The 21,139-nt window shown below is 37.9% G+C and overlaps 2 protein-coding genes across 7 annotated transcripts in view; one reads left to right on the top strand and one right to left on the bottom strand.

Moving 5' to 3' along the window:
* Positions 1 to 30: 30 nt before the first annotated feature.
* On the top strand, positions 31 to 5,311 carry fkbp14 (FKBP prolyl isomerase 14). Of its 2 annotated transcripts, XM_088929772.1 has the most exons (5): positions 31 to 114; positions 332 to 475; positions 1,093 to 1,244; positions 3,344 to 3,471; positions 4,830 to 5,311. In XM_088929772.1, the coding sequence occupies exons 2-5, from the start codon at positions 417 to 419 to the stop codon at positions 4,986 to 4,988; spliced, it is 498 nt and encodes a 165-aa protein (XP_088785898.1). In that variant the 5' UTR covers positions 31 to 114; positions 332 to 416; the 3' UTR covers positions 4,989 to 5,311. The 2 variants fall into 2 exon arrangements, with proteins under 2 accessions (XP_088785898.1, XP_088785897.1); XM_088929771.1 differs by lacking the exon at positions 31 to 114 and having other exon boundaries at positions 147 to 475.
* Positions 5,312 to 11,858: 6,547 nt separating this feature from the next.
* The window catches only part of wipf3 (WAS/WASL interacting protein family member 3), a 40,645-nt gene continuing 31,364 nt past the window's right edge, over positions 11,859 to 21,139 (bottom strand). For all 5 annotated transcript variants that reach the window (XM_088928448.1, XM_088928449.1, XM_088928451.1 and 2 more), the window contains 4 exons: positions 18,016 to 18,807; positions 16,389 to 16,550; positions 15,927 to 16,028; positions 11,859 to 14,691 (listed from right to left, as the gene is read on the bottom strand). In XM_088928448.1, the coding sequence (XP_088784574.1) occupies positions 14,651 to 14,691; positions 15,927 to 16,028; positions 16,389 to 16,550; positions 18,016 to 18,807 (1,097 nt within the window). In that variant the 3' untranslated portion in view covers positions 11,859 to 14,650. The remainder of the gene's footprint in view (positions 14,692 to 15,926; positions 16,029 to 16,388; positions 16,551 to 18,015; positions 18,808 to 21,139) is intronic.

Raw genomic sequence — 21,139 nt, 5'->3', positions numbered from 1 at the left:
GCTGTTGTGGGTGTGGTTAGAAAAAGGCAGGAGAGGGTGCTTCCAATAAGGGTCGAAAGTACAAGGAGAGGCAGTGCTCTTTTACCAGATCTCACCAATCAACAGTGGGGGAAGGTGCTGAGTGTGTTGGTGTTTATAGAAAAAAAGAATTGTGTTTGCCACGTATGCGTGTGTGTGGTTGCATATGAGCAACTTAGTTGTTCCACATGTTTTAGTGTTGTATAGATAGTTTATCCCTCAGTATTAGTGTGGTCTTGTATAGGATTTCATTTTAAAAAATGTTGTTAGCAGTTATTAATTGGTTATGTTCGTCTTTATTATTGTACGTAAGCGGGGCGAAGTTGCCGGAACCAGAGGTGAAAATAGAGGTTCTTCACAAGCCTTTTATCTGTCACCGAAAGACAAAATTTGGGGACATGCTGCTGATACATTACGAAGGGTTTTTGGAGAGCAACGGGACAATGTTCCACTCCAGGTGAATACTTTGGGGAAAATTGCAAAGGGCAGGGGTGATTGTGCATACAAATTTGAACACTGTATTATGGAATATTTGTTTTAACTTCTGTTGACGTGTTAGTTTTGCGATCAGTTAAAAAACACCCCACGAAAGTCACTTTATCAGCGTGTATTACAATTTAGAAAATATCTAAATCCTGGATAGAAAAACGGGTCAGTTAAAACGTAATACAAATTGATCTTCCAAGTTTAGTTTTTCGAGGTAAAGTTTGCACAATGCATATAAAGAGTCAGGGACTCTTACTGAATTCCTTTTATCGATGACTTTTTAAACTGATTTCCTCTAAACCTTAGGACTGTCCACTTTTCTCTCAGTTCTTTTGGGGTTAGTGTTATTCTCCTGCTTTTTATAAGGCTAAACTGTGTGAGCTAGTCGTTCCATTTTGTATTTAGTCCTTTGCCACAGTTTATCGTAACAGTCTGGTTTGTACAGTGCAGGGCAGCCCTCTCTAGTTTTACCTTACATCTACATGAAATTAAATATGTTCAATTTTGCCATTTTGCAAATAGCCATGTTGCCATTTGCAGAATGGCAACATTAGTTCAGAAACATTTAACAAAGTTTTGTTTTCTCAGCCGCACACTTGGCGATAAGCATCCTGTTTGGTTTACTCTTGGAATAAAGGAAGTTATCAAAGGCTGGGATAAAGGCCTGCAGGGCATGTGTACAGGAGAGAAAAGGAAACTGACTGTGCCACCAGCCCTTGCCTATGGAAAAGAGGGAAAAGGTAGTTTGCAGTTATTGCTGGCATTTAACGTCTTTCACAACTACAAATGTTCAGTTTGGTCATTCAGGTCTTGATGAAAATATTCACTTAGAAATGGTACACAACTGAAAGAGGTTGAATACTTTTGAAGGTGCTGTACTTAAAAAATCAAAATAACTACAGCAGTTCTTATCGACCACTATTTCTAAAACTTCTTAAGTGCCTATAGAAAGTCAACAAACCCTTTCCAAAATAACACATTTTGTGGCTTAACCTGAAATTAAAATATATTAATCAAAATTGATTTAACCTTTATTTACACATTGTAACACAACCTGCAGGTGAAGAAAACGTTTAAATATTCTGAAAAGTAATTACAAATGAAAACTAGAAAACAGAGTTAGATGCATGTACACACCTCTGGGTACTTGGTAGGAGTACCTTTTCCTTGAATTATAGATATAATTCTCTTTGGATAGGTCTGTACCAATATAGCATAAGTAGATTTGCTAGTGGGTAGCTGCAACAGCATGCGTAGGCTGCAAAGGAGCACGTAAAAGTTTATTCCATTCAGAAAAGTAAAGAAAAACACAACAAACATTTCTTTATCTTTTCAGCATGGAATAAACCTTTTCTTGTTCCTTTGCACACCTTGGTTTCACAGTGTTTGCCTATTCCTCTTTACAGAACTGTAGACTTTCTATAGGCACTGTATATGGTGTATGTAACTGTTTTCATAGTAGGCATCTATGATAATGAACAAGTAATAGGTTTATTTCATGCTGAAAAGAGAAGAAAGAAAACACAACGTTTCGGCCGTGGAGCCTTCTTCAGGTGTGCCTTCTTAAGTGCCTATAGAAAGTCAACAAACCCTTTCCAAAATAATAATAATAATAATAATAATATGTAACTGTTGTAACTGTTTTCATAGTAGGCATCTATGATAATGAACAAGTAATAGGTTTATTCCATGCTGAAAAGAGAAGAAAGAAAACACAACGAAAACACATCTGAAGAAGGTGTGCTCACACCTGAAGAAGGCTCCATTTCCGAAAACGTTGTGTTTTCTTTCTTCTCTTTTCAGCATGGAATAAACCTATTACTTGTTCATTTGCAGCTTACGCATGCTGACGCAGCTACCCACCTGAACGATCTATGATAATGTGCTTCACCTGATCACTTCCAGGCTGCCAGATTTCACAAGTTAGAATCTGATGGTTGGTTATATGATTTGTAACTTCATTGTCTTAATAAAATAATAAAATTTTAATAAACCTATTGAACGATACAGACATTTTAAGAAATGCAGATGGCAAAAGCTATAGGTGCCAGCAGAGGATACAATAAATTGGAAATTTATTTTTTATTATTTAGACATAAAATGGGGGGTAGTCGAAAAGACTAAATGGTGTTTGCTGTTTCAATTTATTTTCACTTTTAAAATGTCTGAAATTGTCTGTTTCAAACATTTTAACCTGTACCCACAGCTTCTTTTTAGTGTCTCATTTTTAAATTGAATTAGTTAACCCTGATGTTACTAACAACTTTTTGTTACTCACCTTTAGGCACCTAGCTACAGTATTTAGTAACAGCATGCTGAGTCAAGATATGCATGCTGCCAAATGCATTCTGTGTAGTACCTTTCACCACACTGGTAAGCCTAGAAAAATAAGTGGCATGTAAACTTTAGATGGCACTAAATCTTTGCTTTGAATGTCAAAGTAACATTTTTTAAACTTGGACGTACTTTGTGCATGATTGCGTTGGTTGTCCTTCTGAAAGGAAAATGTTTGTTAAAGCTTTTTATTTTGCTTTAGCTTACTGCAACTTAAAGTAAAACCAGCAGCAGAGCCCACTTGTCTCTTTTTCTTCTAAATTAATACTTTTTAAAAGGAATGAAAAATATCATAAAGCTATGCTTGTGTAGTACATAGTATTATATTTTAGTTATTTAACTACTAACTTCTTCTATAGAATATGCTTAACAGTTATGTAAAAAGTATTTCTATTGTTTAAAAAATAGAAAACATTAAGACTCTAAGTTTTGTTTCTTCTGTAAACTGTGATTCCACAAGCTTCAGCATCACATGAAATCTGTTTCCTCTTGCCTTTTTTTCTAGGAAAAATACCTCCTGAGAGTACACTGATATTTGATATTGAATTAATAGAGATCAGAAATGGACCCAGGTCTCATGAATCATTCCAGGAAATGGACCTTAATGATGATTGGAAGCTCTCTAAGTTGGAGGTGTGTATATATTGCACCTTGGTATCATTGAAAGGTTGTTTAATTGTGGTCTTTCATTTTTATTACTGAAATAATTAAATACCAAATATAACCAACACTTAGAAACGTACAGTAAATAATAAATGAAACATTGGGGAGAGAGAATTACCTAGTCTAATGTAACTACCTTATGTAATGTAAAGCTTCTGTGATTTTAACATTTTATTATGGGACCTGTGGGAAGTTTATGTAAAGTCAAGTTTCAGTAAAGTGAGTCACAGGCGACTAGGAGACTAACCTAGTAACAGATCTATGCATTTTTATAGAGATAACATGCCTTCTCTCAAAGAGATAACATCTAAATAAAATAAGGTCAATACTAAAATAAGTGCAGTTTCCAACCAAGCAAATAAAATTTTATGATTCTCAAGTAAAACACAGCACTGAGGACTATGAACAAGATTAAGAGAACGCTCTTTAGCCTAAAGTCATTGAATGGTTGATGTAACAGTATAAGAGAGAGATAAGATCACTTTATGGCCGTATACAATTTCTTGCATTAGGAATTTGTCTTTTTGCATACCCTAGCTTGCTCTCCATGAGACACACAGACAGGGAGAGAAGCTTGGGGTCAGAGCGCAGGGTCAGCCATTGTACAGCGCCCCTGGAGCAGCTGGGGTTAAGGGCCTTGCTCAGGAGCCCAACGGAGTAGGATTCCTCTGCCGGCTGCAGGATTTGAACTGGCAACCTTTCAGCCACAGGCGCAGATCCTTAGCCACAGAGCTACCGCTCCGCCCCCAACCCCCCCTCGGTCACTCCGCCACCGCTCTCTATAAAGACAGATTAAAGAGGTTTATAATAAGAAGGTGTTCTATGCCACATCAGTCACAAATGACATGAGCCAAATGCAACTGGAGTTCTGTAGTAGTGTCACACAAATGGCTTAGTGCAGTTAGGGTGGGAATAAAATTAGTCGGACAATTTTGTTTTGGGTTTTTGCAGTGTTGACTCCTTCAGCTTTCTTGGCACTAGCAGGCTAGCAGTGACATCGCTGAGCGATGTGCTGCTCCTCCATGCAGTGTTAATGCTCCTTTCAGGCATTGTAGGTTTTCCGTTATATGAAATGATGAATAGATGTCCAAGTGGGGGTGTCACAAGAGCATGGCAGTATATTTTTTCTACCAAGTGGATATAGGTGTCATTGCTGGAGGGTCTTAAAACAGTTTTTGATTCCAGCTTCGGTAGGTATGTTATATAAAATGAACTTGTGGAAATTGACATTTCTAGAACATATAACTTAGAATTTGCATCTTTTATATTGTGTGTAATGCTGAGTAACAAATGTTTGGTAATGTAGTTGTGCTGCTCGATGTTTCCAGGTCAAAGAGTATTTGAAGAAAGAATTTGAAAGGCATGGCTATTCCCCCAATGACACCCAACATGAAGTGATGGTTGAAGATATTTTCCAGAAGGAAGATGAAGATAGTGATGGATACATATCTGCTAGAGAATTTACATACAAGCATGATGAGTTGTAGAAAAAGAGAATATATTTGAAAGCTTACCTTTTGTGAGATCGCATCTGTAAAAAGAAGCTGGGTATTGGCTATTAGGAAAACATTTTTGAATATTTCAATGTTTTTAAATTTAATGACATCACATTGTAGTTTGAATATGAAAGATGTTTTTGTTGTGTCATACTTGTTTGTTACCTAAAAAGGTCCTTTTATGTATATAACAGCCATTTTATAACGGAACATTTCCAAAGCATGTTACATGGTTTCTGTGGGGAAAATAGGAAACATGCAAGATGTATCTAATGTAAAACACAAAAATCATAAAGAGTGCTGTTGTTGCATAATGTTCTGTGTCTTGCCAAATTTTTGAAATTTCAGACCTCCAGCACCTCCAAGATGGTACTATGCCCTTTGAGTGGGCAATTTCAGACCTGTGTTTTAAAAGTGATGTAATAGGGATATGTTCCTTTAAGGCTATACAAATACTGTACAACTGGCTGTCTGCCAAATATTATGTTAAAATAACTAAAATCTTAATCATATGTGTACTGTTGTACATTTACATAGTATTCATGGTTTCTATTTTTCTACATACATGCAAATTCCTGCAGTTATCTACGTGTGAAGATCACATGCTATAGGTATGTGTTTTGAATTTCATCCAAATATTTTTGAACACCAGTTCCTGTTTCTACAGTGTTTGCGAATCCCTGTAATATATCATCTACAAACTTCACTAGTTTGCAGTGGCCCTAGTATAGATCCTTGTGGTATTCCACTGATACGATCACCCCAATTTGAACATTCACTCCTTATCTGTACTCTGATTTATATTTATTAACCAATCCTCAGTCCAAGCACTCATATTTCCCTGAATGCCTATCACTTTGAAAATGTGAATTAATTTTTTACCAGAAGCCTTCTGAAAATCTAAAAACACCATATCCTTTACTCTATATGTATATATTATTGTTGTTGCCTGTTTAAAGAACTGTAAAAAGTAGGCAAAATCTAGCTTTTCTAAATTCATGCTGATTATTCCCTAAAATCTGATTTCCATATAGCTGATCCTCTAGTTCTAACATAAGTCAGGTTTATAGGCCTATAATTACTTGGTTCAGGTTTCTCAGCTGTGTGAATCACCTCATATTATCGACAACCTAATCTGCATAACCTTCTTGTTCACAGCTCCCTTGACCGGCCGCAGCATCAACCACTCCAGGCATTTTCTTCTGCAACAGAACTTGCTGCGTCACTTGTAAATATATATCCAATACCACACTCATTCAAGGCCCCTCTGGACAATTCCAGATCACTCAGATGACATCATGACTGCATCTCTTGCAGAAAATGCCCAGCTATCTACATTGGGAAAACAGGAAGGAGACTAGGAGACTGCTTAAGAGAACATGTCAGGGCTGTGAGGATCAAAGATCTCTCCAAACCCATAGTTTCTCATTTCACCTCGAATGGCCATGATCATATTGATCTCTCCCTCTGCATTCTCAAAGAGGGGTTTCTCAACTTCTATTGCAGAAAGACATCTGAAACTAAAATTATCCTTAAACTAGTATCACACCTTCCCACTTCTCTCAATGACAGATTTATTTTCTTTTAATCCTCTCTACTCATTTGCAGGTTTTGACTTCACACCTCTCTTCACCTCTCTTGACCCCCAGAGTGCCCACTTTGCTTCTCTGCTGCTCCCGCCTCCTCTCCATTCCCAGCTTTTGTTCTCCCATGCTTTATTTGCTGCTGACTTCCCTCTCTTTCTCACACCCGAAGAAGGCTCATCAGCCGAAACTGTTTCTTTTCTTCTCTTTTCAGCATGGAATAAACCTTTACTTGTTCTTTTGCAGCCTACGCATGCTGATGCAGCTACCTGCTTGAACTACTTTCAGTATATAATATGCTAATCATTCGCATAGTTAGTCAGGGTCATTTAAAACAGTACTGACAATTCCCAGGACACCTCCATTACAATATTATTTTTTTGCATTTGTACCTTAAGTGAATTTAGTTGCAACATATATGTTAAACATGCAACAAAACAAGAATTGCTCTTGAGGCTCTTATACAATGGACACAAACAGCAGAAAACATACATTAGTAACTTCAAACATCAGTTTTAACATTTAAAAATTTGTGATACCAGGAAAATAAAACTTTTAATCTTATCACATACAAAAACACCTCAAGAAAGACAAATATTTGTATTTATTTTCTGTGAAACTAATTTAATATTGTAAGTTATCTGTCATAAGGAATCATTTTTCTGCAGAGGCAATACACGAGAAAGCTAGTCAGAAACATGAGAAAGCTCTAAGGCAGTAAACTGCAAATTTTCCTTTTGTCTCTGTGGGACATATAACAGTTTAAACAACGATAACCTGCAACATTTGGACAATGGTGTATATGTGACTTTTTTCCTAACCACAGCCAGCATGGTGTCTGTTTTACCTCGGAACTGTACTTATTTCTTCACTGCCACTACTGACTCAGTAAGACACACCTGGACCCATAACCTGGATATGAAGATCAGACACTTGTAAAACATGCCAGTGAGATCTTCTAATCTCAAGGCTTAGGCAAGACCTGTTGCTGTATTTTAAATTCTTTTAAGAAAGAGCTGTTGTTGCTTTACTAACAAATTAAAATGTATACTCTGCAATCTCTGGAATCCCTATTTTCTACTCCAAACCTCAGACTACATTAATCAGATACTTTATTGATCCCGTGAGGGAAATTGCAGTGCAACAGCAGCTTAACACAGACAACACAACAACAGTGTAACGGATGATACAATAATAATAATAATACAATATATATCAGTACAGTTAGAATTGCACTACAAAGAGTTACTCACAGTCCAGAACACACAAAGAACAGAACAGAACTACACAAAAAAGTTGTATTGCACAATATAAATATAAATGTATTGCACAGGTTCCTGGCATATATTGCACAAAAACGGTTGTGAATGGGAAAAATAACAGATGTAACAGTTTACTGTTCAGTCCAGAAACAGGTCACTGTCAATGTTGCCTCTGCCCAGACGCAAGGTGGATGCGTTGTACAGTCTTATGGCAGAAGGCAAGAATGACCTCCTGTAGCGCTCCCTGTCGCACCATGGATGGATCAGTCTATTGCTGAACGTGCTCTTCATTTCTACAAGCATGTCATAGAGGGGATGGGAGACATTGTCCATGATGGCCTCTGGTTTGGACACCATTGTCCTCTCAGCCACTACCTCCAGGGGGTCCAGGCCAGACCCAATGACAGAGCTTGCTCTTCTGATGAGCTTGTTCAGCCTGTTAGAATCCACTGCTCTAATCCCAGAGCCCCAGCATACCACCGCGTAGAAAATGGCGCTCACCACCACCGAGTGATAGAACATATGTAGCATCTTACTACATACATTGAAGGACCTGAGCCTCCTCAAGAAGTAAAGTCGGCTCTGACCCTTCTTGTACAGTAGATGGCCTCGATGTTCTTAGACCATTCCAGTCTATCGTTGATGTGCAATCCAGGTACTTGTACGAGTCCACCATCTCCACGCCACTCCCATGGATGTAGACAGGAGTAGGTTTGACCCTTTTCCTCCTGAAATCTACCACCAGTTCCTTCGTCTTTGTTACATTCAATTGCAGGTGGTTCTCCCCACACCACTCCACAAAGCTGCTGACCAGTCCTCTGTACTCTTCCTCCTGCCCACCCTTGATACATCCCACAATTGCAGAGTCATCTGAGAACTTCTGCAGGTGGCATGACTTTGAGTTGTATTTAAAGTCCGAAGTATAGAGGGTGAAAAGGAATGGAGAAAGAACCGTCCCCTGAGGAGCCCCTGTGTTACTTCCTACCTGTTCAGACCCACAGTTCTGAAGTCTCACAGACAGTGGTCTGCCTGTCAGATAGTCAGTGATCCACGAGATCATGGTGGCACTGACTTGCATCTCCTCCAGCTTCCTCCTTAGAAGTAAGGGCTGGATAATATTGAAGGCACTGGAGAAGTCGAAAAACAGTGTTGCCAGCCTTGTCCAGGTGTGAGTAGGCCCTTTGCAGCATATAGATGATTGCATCCTTCACACCAACATTGGGCTGGTAGGCAAACTGTAGGGTGTCCAGTGATGAACTAACCAGGGGTCTCAGGTGGGATAAGACCAGCCTCTCCAGTGCCTTCATGACGTGAGAAGTCAGCGCAACTGGTCTGTAGTCATTGAGGACAGAGGGGCGCCCTTTCTTTGGTACCAGGACCAGGCATGATGTCTTCCAGAGCACAGGGACTTTCTCCAAGCACAGGCTCAGGTTGAACAGTCGCTGGAGCACTCTGCTCAGCTGATCCGCACAAGCCCTCAGAACTCTGGGACAGACATTATCTGGTCCTGTGGCCTTACCCTGCTGCAGCCTCTTCAGCTCCCTCTTCACCTGGTCAGCCATGATGGTCAGCCTGGCCTGGGGGATGGTGCTCATAGCGCTGTCAGTGCTGCAGGTGTTAATGGCGGAGGTGTTGGAGAGTGACAGCTGTGGGGGATGGGGGGGTGAGTAGTTGTTGGGGGTTGTAGTTGTAGGCAGCCATGATTGTGGGGGGATGGAGGAGGTGTTGGCAGTCGCAGCTGTGAAGGCTTAGGGAGCGTGTGGCTGTGGGGCGATGGGTGTTGAGCCACAGAGGGCCGTGAATCAAACCTGTTAAAAAACTGGTTCAACTCGTTGGCCATCTCCAGGTTCCCCTCCGTTGCACCCCCAGCCTGTTTGAAGCCAGTGATCTCTCTCATGCTGCTCCATACATCCCTCACCCTATTCCTTTGCAGCTTGTCCTCTACCTTCCTCCTGTAGGTGTCCTTGCTCCCTCTTAACTTCTGCTTTAGTTCCCTCTGTACACGCTTGACCTCTTCCTTATCCCCCCTCCTAGAGGCTCTTAAAGGTTTGCCTTATAACTGTAAAATATCAGAGATTTGCCATTAATTCCCATTTTTCTAAATGTGAACCAATCTCTCCTCATTTCTTTAAAGGTCAGTATTTAAACCTTTTACTTTTGTGGTCAATGTGAAGCCTGTCCCTAAAATTCAAGCTCCTAGTTTTGATATATATATATGGCCTGGTTATGAAAGCAAAGTGGACTGCAGCCATGGACTTTACAAGGCACATGAGTTGCCACTGACAATAATTGACAGTGTGGAAGTAAGGAAAGGAATCTTGAGTGTCCTTATTAAAAAAATAGCATAACAGTCACTCTCATTTTTAGTTTCACATTAGTTTAGACAGGTGACTTGATGAGGTTAATATTGTTTATAGCACTTGATATGATGCATGTGACATTCAATCTATGTCATGTGACACACACCCCAGTGGTTCAGATTGTTTAACTCAATTGTTTTTACTCAGTTTTTAACTGGTAGTGGTTCCTTCGCTGCTGACAAGAATAATAAAAAGGATCTGTTGTTTGTGTGTATTAAAAGCTCTCTCCCAATATATTTACGCCTGCCACATCAATCAAGTCTTAATTTTTCTATGCACAAGACAGGGAAACATGAAAGAGCGCAAACAATGCTTGTGTGTTTTTCTTGTTCTGAACACGCAAATCATTGAAATACGCATGTAAACCTGAAAAGCAGATGTTGCACATTACTATAAACTATACGACTAAACGACGTATAGTTACCGTATACGACACCTGTGCACGAGCAGGCAGACAAATCATGCCTTTGATTTCTATCTCCCACAAAAGAGATATTGATTTCAACCAGCAACCCCCACACTGTGACAAGCTATTCCATGACATTAGAAGGTTCAGATAAAGGTCCATATCACTCTGCAACTCACAACTGGCAACCCACTGAAGCTATGCTGGTGTGAGCCTGGCCAGTACCTGAATGGGAAAACTCCTGGGAAAAAACTAAGGTTGTTGCTAGAAGAAGTGTTAGTGGGGCCAGCAGGAGGAGCTCACCCTGCGGTCTGTGTGGGTCCTAATGCCCCAATATAGTGACGGGGACACTATATTGTAAAAAGGCGCCATCCTTTCGGATGAGACATAAAACTGAGGTCCTGACTCTTTGTGGTCATTAAAAATCCCAGGGCGTTTCTCGAAAAGTGTAGGAGTGTAACCCCGGCATCCTGGTCAAATTTCCCATTGGCCTTTACCAATCATGCCCTCCTAATAATCCCCATCGATGAATTGGCTTCATCACTCTGTTCTCCTCCCCACTGACAGCTGATGTGTGGTGAGCATGTGTGGCGCACTATGGGGGCGGATGCTGCACATTGGTGGTGGTGGGGATTGAGTCCCCATTACCTACAAAGTGCTTTGAGTGGAGTATCCAAAAAACTGCTGTATAAGTGTAAGCAATTATTATTATGAATTGTTTATTTAATAAGTTAATAAGCACAGCTTATACTTATTTCCACAACTGAATTTAATAGACCTCAGTAAACTTAAAAAAAAACAGGTTACAGTATGTCCAAATTTGTTCAGTTAATTTTTCCGCTAATAAGTATTTTATAAATAAGGTGGCTTCTTACTCCCAAACAGCTTAAGTCACACGGAATGGTACCCGCTCCTGTATATATACAATGCAGGCACTCAGAGTGCTGAAACACATGCTGCTGTACAGTATGTTGAAAGGTAACGCCGAACACCTTTTTATTTTTTCAAACAATCTCATGCAGGACTGCATTACTCTGTAAGTGCGTGGCACAGTAAATACTTATTGAACCATTGTATCAAACATACAGTTAATCTCATTTAATAATAAAATTTCCTGCGCATCATAGTGTACAGTAACACTAACAGGATTTTTCTTTTCTTGCATTAAATACAGTATACAGAACTATTAATAATTGTGCATAAACAGTAATTAGAAAAGAATTTTATTTTAGGTTTTGAATGATAAAATCTATTAAACACGGTGGCTTTAAAATATATTGTTTCAAAGTATATAAAAACAGGTCAGTAATTTTAAATTACTACAAGCTTTTCATTTTCCATTGCAACAATTACGACAGCAAAATCTAGTTTAAAAAGCGTGTGAAAACATTTCCAAACTAAGCACAAAGTTAAAGAATCTGATGCAGATGTTTATGAAGAAAGTGGAACCACAACCAGCTAAATATATGTCTGTTTCTGCTTTATTGGGATATTAATGGTAAATGCTGTCTTCATGCAAGTGTGTATTTTTAAATATATATATATATTCATGATCATAATTAAATTCAAAAGTTTGAATTGATTAAAAAAACATTCAATCTTTTCTTTATGACCAGAAAGATCCTAACTATTGTTAAATTCATTTTACTAAATACAGGCATGTATTGCTCCATCTACAGACAGGCATGTTTAGAGACATAAAAATAATACATACAGTATTAATGATACAGTTAATCACAAGTCCCTTAGCTTAGTCATTTCCAGTACAATACTATATTGTTCACATATAAATTTTGTTACAGAGTTTGTGAAGTTGTAGTTACAAATAACGAATGTTATTAAACAAAAGTGCAATAAATACATGTATTTGTTTCTTCATAAAAGGCATTATATCTATCAATACTTTGCCTTATAAAAGGCATTTTTAGAATTCCTGCACATGCTGTGCTTCTAAGCATGTAAAAAAATCAGTACTCAGACTATCAAGACCTATTGAATACAGTAGTAACTGAAATTGTGACAAATATGAGTAACGTTTTGCTCTTCTGGAAAGGAATAGTCTATTGTTTTGTGCTGAAATATAGCAAAACACATTCAAAACAAATATTATTATAAGACAGTAATGCATCACAGGGTCCTAAGAGTGTGCAACAGTAGTAACACAAAACTTAAATTTAGAGTAAGATTACTTGTGCCATGTAAAAGTACCTAAATTGAGCAAACAAAGTTTAACAAAGTTATAAGGACACTATAGCAAAAGCTCTGGCTGCAAAATTCAAAGAAAGAAGAAATGTCAGTGCAGTATACTGTACTGCACAATATACGGTGTCCTTTAAAATCAGCTACATGTGATTTCTTTTGAGGTGGAAATGTTCTATTAGTTTAATGCACAGAAATGTTTATATAATTGTATAGTAAACTAATAGAATATTTAGTATAATACAAATTATTTTACTGTATATTAATCTAACAAAAAATTTCCATCACAAAAGAAATAAAACATTAACTATGGTTTATTGGTGGTATTAATTTCATTAGTACGATCTGGCACAGCTTTTTGTATCATGGTTCCACATAGTAATAAGACATCCAGGGAATCTTGCCATGTCTTAATATTTGCAATTTTAAAATATTACATTTTGTTCTGATAAAGTTGGTTTTCACAGATTTTTTTCTAGCACATACAATTTATTAGCAATTGATTTGAAGTGGTTCTCCAGTTGGTTAGATCAGTATTTTGAATCCTACACAGCACACAAATCAATACAAAAAGCAATATTTATTGACAGTAAATTAAAAATACAAGCCAATCTAAAGGCTGCTATCACAAACATAAAGACTGGGTTATATCACATTGAGTTAAGTGCACAATTGAAGGGATTTTCCCCATTGTATAGGACAATGTAAGAAGATTTTTGTATATCCCTGAACTTTTGTGGTTTACAACTGCTCCTGTGCTATATATATACGGTACCTTGAAACAGTTTTCAGATCCTTCCTATGTTCCTCATTTTCCAAAATGCTATTTTACCATTTAATACATGTGTGAACAGTATGTTTCAACTTATAAACAGAGATAATTCCTAGGTGATTTCAAGACTTCAATTTTGGCCCATTTTTGGCCCCACTTAGGAACACTTATTGTAAACTTATGTTGTGCTTTTTATGATACACTTCATATGACAAGACACTTAGTTCGTTAAATAATTTATTTTTTAAATATAATTAACATTTCCTTCTGTCGTACATGATATGCATTACTGTCTTCTTGTTTTGCATTTACTTACAGGAAAAAAAAGAGTTTATCCCTTCCATTTAAAAACCATTCAATTTAAATACATTTCACGTCCTGAGAAAAGAAAAAACTGAAGACAAGTTTTAAAAACAATTTCTTGATCTAAAATACGGGGCATAATTTTAATTATTTTTCAAAGTCATTCCTTCTACTTCAGTGCTGTTACTGACCAATATGTGAAATGGGATGTTTGTACATTTACTGAATTTTTAAAAGCTTTATAGGTCTCAATAAAAGTGATTGTGAATCTAAAATGTCTCATAATTCTTACTGATAACAAGCTGCTTATAATGTGGACGTACTATATAAAATAACAAAGAATGTCACAGTATTAACATGACAGGAATGTTTTATCTGTATTTCCATGTAAATGTTTGTGATGTGCTGTACACTGTCCGCCTTTAAACTGCAAAACTCTGAAATAATGTCTACATAAATTAATGTAGAAAAATGTACAACATTCACAATATGAAATATTTTCAATGATTCTGAACAGAAATGAAAAAAGTCAAGTTATTAGGTACCTCAGGGTTCTGGTATTGTTATTTATGCACCTATTTCCAATTTAAGACGTTAATATTTTTACATTGGCCAACTTTACAGAAATAATAATAATGGAGTCAGACCACTAGAAGAAGTTTATTCTTCAATGTCTTTACATTTCTCCTCTGACATCAGAGACAAACAGAATCCTTATTTTTTTCTGGGTGTAATGTGTTCTGCAAAGCAGCTTTTACACGATATTGTTTATCGCATCTGTGTTCTTAATGCAGGTGGTCTGGAGCTCACTGCAAAGGAAAGAAATCAGTAACCACATTATTATTTTGATTTAGAAAATCATTCTATTTTGCATACAATTTTCAGAAATTATGCAAAAACAAACTAAATTGGTAACAAAATATCTATTCAAGCTGCAGATGAAACATGACATTTGAAGCAACCAGGTGTAGCATTATTTGTTGATGAACTAAAAAAAGTAAAAAATAGAGTGGCCATAAAGAGTTTCATAAATATATGACATAATAGCAGAAGAAAAATATTAAGAGTTGCCAGTCTAGACCGAGATAATAAAAAAAGAGAAAATCTGGCCAATGTATTTTATTTTTACTTCACAGAAAGTTCACAGAGTATGTTAACTGCTGCATGTCTTGTTGGTAAGCTTGACAACTATACATTAAAAATAAATTTATTTGTATTTAAATACTTTATATTTGAACTAATATATTTTCAGTTTAAAAATATCAAGGTTCCTAATATATTGTCATAGACCCACCCAGTTTAATAAATAAAATAGATGATAATGCCTTTTTTAAGCTTACTTATTCCACTTCGTTTTTAATACTTATCTACACTATGGTTTATCATTTTACCAAACTGATATCCTCTGCCCCAGAACAAGACTAAATATTTTATCCTCTAGTGCTAATCATAAATTCTGTGTTTATTTTCCAACCCCAGAAGAAAATAACTGGGCTTCCTCATCAAGACAGTCTTTACAAAAACAATTGTTCACAGCTACAAGAGTCACTGGTAAGAGGCAGCAGGTCTCTTGGTGCTAGTTAGTACATTTGGCTGTTAACCTAAAGGTTGGTGGTTCAGGCTCACCCAGGGATGATTAAGTCTTATGAGCGCAAAAGTAAAAACCTTTTACAATAAGCACTACCTTCCCTAAAGGCTTGGGAGTATGGAGCAAGGTATTCAGCAATGTTGCTGATGAAGATACTCGTTTTTTCAAGAAATGGCTGAAAGAGATCTTTGGATCACTTACTATCAAACTGACTAGATGGAACAAATAATCTGCTTTTGTCTATAATCATTATTATTTTGATCTCTCAAATATTATATCCGTCTCAACGCCATTACACTAAGCTTCCATAGGCTGGATTAGAACCAGAAATGTATAGAATCCTATATTATATATGGACCTGTTCTGTTCCCCATTACTTTTCCTTTAAGTGTAACTGCGCTGTGCAAAAGCATATGGTAAGGAATGATTCAAATATCAAAGTTGTTATTATCTTACCCCTTGGTTCTTTACTTGGATATACTCTGGGGAATTGTTTATATTCCTCAGGTGGTGGAAAATCAACAACTGAGTGAAAATGAAACTTGGACTCAAAGTCATCTAAAAATGAAACACAATTAAATAAACACAACATTGATTCTACTCTTGATTAATCTAATGATTAGTAAAAACAAACTTAATAAATCATAAAAGACAGAATGTAGAAAGAACTACTATACAGTAATTGTATTAAGGCAAAATCCTAAAAATATACATTAAAATAGATTTCCAAAAATTAAATGTATTATCAACTATAATGACGACTTTGTCATTCAGACTTTACTAAGAAGTAGACTCATTTTCTGTTTGGAAAACAGTAAGGAATATTAAGAAACACAGGTGTTTTATTTTGATTATTTGAGGACAAAAAATATTGTAAATGAGCTCATTGCAGAGTGAGTAAAATGGAATGCTGTTTACCTAGGGAGGGCATTTGGCTATTCTTCAGAAAGGGAGGAGGTGGTGGGGGAGGTGGCGGTGTTGGTCCCCAGTTAGAGCTGGGGGGCACCTGATTTCGACTGGAAAGCTCGGTGGAAGGAGACCGAGCAGGAGGAGCCGGGGGGGGAGCCAACCTTCCCCCTCCTGTGGAAGACAGAAAATGGCCTAAGCTGGGTACACAACAGCCAGGAGGAGCATAAATAATGCTACAGTGCCTCAGCTATGATGTCTTAAACCTAAAGTGGTTATATTTTCATTCACATCCTTGAGATTGATTCTTAAAAGCTACTTGAAATGTCACACACGCATTCACACTTTCCAGTCTCTGCAGCAGAGAAAGTATGATAAATTGTGTGGAAGTGATTTAGTATTCTGAAATAAAAAGCAACAAATTATGTCTTTTACAGAGGAGACAAATGGCAAAGGAATCTAAAAGCACATTTTACACCAGGACATTAACACAAAAAAGAGTTCATTGTAGAACAGAATTCTCTTTGGTGCAACATCTTAAAATGGAACAGTGTCACCACACAGATCTGAGTAAGTGACAGGTTTCAGTCTTAATATAGCTTATACTTTTAACCATTTAGAAAGTGTTATTATATAAATGCATTTTCTTTGCCTTGAAAAAATGTAGTTTTGGTATTCAGTGCTCATTATGAAAATTAAGAATTTCTTCCAAAAGTTGGATATAAACACAACACATACAAAGGTACTTCACTGTTGAACTATATAAAGTTGAACCTCAAATGTTGCCTCATTCAGGATGTACCAATTGTTTCTCATCAGCTTTTTCTTCCAAAGATTCTCTGATCTTCTATGTCAGGGTAGTGACACAATATGACGTTGATTCCTCAGCATGTTTTAATAAAGTATATTTTAATCTTAAGATTTAATTAATAGAATATGGTCAATTTTATGTAATGAACACCAGTTTGTACAGAAATATTTTGTTAAAATTAAATAATGCACTTTGGTTTAAAACAGAATATTGCTGCTTTGAAATCAATTGAAAGAAGAGGGAACAAGTACATTTCTAAAGCTGTTCAAGTAGGGAGCTACATCAGCATGCGTAGGGTGCAATGGAACAAATAAAGGTTTATTCCATGCTGAAAAGAAAAAAGATGACTCCACAGCCGAAACGTGTTTCTTTTCTTCTCTTTTCAGCAGGGAATAAACCTATTACTTGTACAGTTGCATTTCTAAAGCTTAAAGAAATGTCCTACATACTGTAGCTTACATTCCTAGAGGCTAAAAGAATTGAATCTCGCTCACAGAAGTCTACATGAGGATATCCAAATCCTCAAAAGTTGTAACAAAGTCAACTCAAGAGATTTGTTTGACATCATTCAACTTGAATTTGAAATGAACCAGTGGAACTGGAAATGCATTTAAGTCAGAGGGATTTCTTTACATAGAGAGGCCACCCAGCTATGCTATCAAAGCTGATAAGTGCATACACTGACTACTTTCAATTAATGGCTGGTTAAGATCCCCAGATAAATGACCAGATACCAATAAAATAAGCTAGATGGATCAGTAACTGGGACACTCCTAAAAGACTTCTTCCATCAGACGTCATCAAGCTCAACACTGGAAAATACTGTACCTCCAGCTCTGGGGATTCCTGGAGGGCGTCTGGCTGGTACTACAGAGGGCAGAGAGGGAGGAGGCGGAGGCATGCCTGGCCTGCAGGTTGGAGATGGCACTGGGGGCATCTTTGGAGGTGGAGGTGGAGGTGGAAGTGTGTTCTTCTCGGTTGAGTTAGCACCAGAAGGTAACGGAGGAGGGGGAGGGGGAAAGGGAGATGAGTGGGTAGAGGAATAAGAAGTTGGAATTTGGGGAGGAGGTGGTGGAGGAGGAGGTGGGGGAAAAAACAATAGGCTGTCCCTAAAACTGTTGTCAGACAACATTGGTGGGGGTGGGGGAGGGGGAGGGGGAAGAGGGGAAAAGAAAGTGCCAGAAGACCTGTCAGGGACACTGGATGGAGGCAGAGCTGGAGGGGGAGGTGGACTAACAGATTTCAGAGGTGTGGCAGGTGTTTGGGGTGGTAGCCAGGTGGGTTTATTGCCTAGGGGGGATGGGAAAGAGAGAGAGGGGGGCAGGGGACCAGATGGAGAAGGCAGGTCTTTGCCGGGTCTCTCTTGGAAAAGTGGAGGGGGTAGTGAAACATTTGGAGTAAGGGACATGGAAAATGCTGGTTTATTGCATGCTGGAGGTGGCAGTGGTGGGGCTGGAGTGGTCATCCCAGGGCATCCAGGGCTGTCTCTTGTAGTGCTTACAGGTTCTGAATTTTTCTTCAGCATAGAAGAATCAGGCACAGATGGGTGCCCACCATCTGGCACAGGATATCTTTGTACTTGCTGTCTCATACCACTGGAGGACTGGGTTGATCTGGAAGCTGAACAAACAGTTTAAATTGAATATTTAATTGTTTTCTTAATGATATGTGCATCAAAAATCATTATTCTGGATTCAAAAGAGAATGGTAATTAAAACTTTAATTGCCAATGTAATCTGACAAATTTTAACCAGGCACTAGGTATGAATGGGAACAGTTTTCTAATTCACTTTATACCTTATATAAATATAAATATATTTTTGCTTAAAATTCTAAAATACAAAATAATGCTGTAGTCATCCGGTTCATGTTAGTTATTCTACATTATGCTTTCTTCCTATTACATTTAAATTCACCACATATTTTTTAAGGGAAGTATTACAATTATTTAAACATGCATATGGATTTATGATTAGTTTGCATCTTTACTAAAGAGAAGTTTGAAATAAGAATTTCATGACAGGGGAAAACACCAAAATATCACTCTTATGTGATTTAAATAAATCATGCATGTCTATATTTTTTATTAAAAGGTTTTTATTAAAATTCAAAGAAATTAATAATACATAATATATCATCTACTAAAAGCCATAAATAGAATTTTATCAAATTAGTCTCTAACATTTTAAAGATTACACTTTTTTAAAAGAATACATGGAATTCAGATTTTTTATCCCAGGAAATCTGCTATCTGGGCAATCTGTACTAAAGGAATACATGGAATTTAGAAATGTTTTTCATCTCAAGGAAACTGCCGCCTGAATCACCTTATGTATAAAATATAAAATGGGTATGGAACATATACATTGCCCTCCAAAAGTATTGAGACAAACATAAAAAATTGGCATTTCCCTGCTGTCTACACAAGAAATTGAAATTCACATAAATAAAGTATCCTAAGTCAGAGTTCAGAAGGTCCGCTTTTATTTTAAGGATATATTTTGCAAACACATTTAGTCAGTTTTCAACTAAAGCATATGTTCTGGTCAGTCCCCCAGTATTTAGGTGCCCATACTATTGGGACACTTAAAGCAAATTAAAGAAGTGAAAAAGGATTTTGCTGCAAATCCCTTGCTTGCAATAACTGCATCAAGCCTCTGTCCCATTGACATCACCAGACTCTGTTTCTTCAATTAAGATGCTTTGCCAGACTTTAACTGCAGCCATTTTAAGCCGTTGCTTGTTGGTCGGGCTTTCTGCCTTCAGTCTCCTTTTGAAAAAATGAGCTACTTGCTCAATTGGACTCAGATCTGGTGATCGACTTGGCCAGTTTACTCATTCTACTCATCCTGACGGCTTTGTCACTTGCTGGCTACTTCAATCACACAGATCTTAAGTTAGTTCTCCCTAAATTTTATCAATATGTTCACTTTGCAACCAGAGGGGTGAACACACTAGACATAGTTTATACAAACATCCATGACACATACAATGTGGTTCCCCGCCCCCAACCTAGGCTACTCTGACCACATCTCTGTTATGCTAATACCAGCATACCACTGCTCAAATGTGCCAAACCAGTTCAGAAACAGATCAGAGTATGGCCAGATGGAGCCATCTCAGCATTACAGGACTGTTTTGAACACACAGACTGAAATATATTCAGGGAGGCTGCTACCTATGAGCATCTCATAAACTTAGAGGAGTATGCAGCATCTGTGACTGGCTACATCAGTAAGTGTATAGATGATGTCACGGTCTCCAAATCCACAATCACACGGGCCAACCAGAAGCCTTGGCTGACTGCAGAGGTCCGTGCACTGCTAAGAACCCGTAACGCTGCATTCAGATCAGGCGACAAGGCAGCCCTCAGGACTGTGAGGGCCAACCTGTCCTGTGCAAAGCGCACCTATGCACAAAAAATCCAATGCCACTTCCTGGACACTAGAGATTGGCGGCACATGTGGCAGGGCATCCAGGCCATTACTGATTAAAGGACTACCCCACCTGTCAGTGACAGTGATGCCTCCCTCCCAGATGTGCTGAACAACTTCACGGTTTGAATCAAAGAACGTTGTGCCTGCGACAAAAACCACACTTCCTCCCGAGGATCAGGTGCTTTGCTTGTCCGCAGCTGATGTAAGGAGGACACTAGCCAAAGTTAATCCACGTAAGGCTGCTGGACCCAATAATATACCTGGTCGCATGCTCAAGGAATGTGCAGAACAACTAGCTGACGTCCTCACAGATATTTTTAATATCTCTTTGAGCCAGGTGGTCATAGTGGTGGATATATATCTTCAGTACCTGGGGTGGGAGTACCTGGATGGGAGAACTTCTGGAAAAATACTAAGGTTGCTGTTGGAAGAGGTGTTTGTGGGTCCAATAGTGATGGGGACACTATACTGTAAAAAGGCGCCGTCCTGCTGATGAGATATAAAATCAAGGTCCT

Source organism: Atractosteus spatula, chromosome 12 (genome assembly GCF_055471065.1).
Source record: "Atractosteus spatula isolate fAtrSpa1 chromosome 12, fAtrSpa1.hap1, whole genome shotgun sequence".
NCBI classification, from domain to species: Eukaryota; Metazoa; Chordata; class Actinopteri; order Semionotiformes; family Lepisosteidae; genus Atractosteus; species Atractosteus spatula.
The sequence above is the reverse complement of the archived record's forward strand: the minus strand, read 5'-3'. Positions and strand labels throughout refer to the sequence as shown.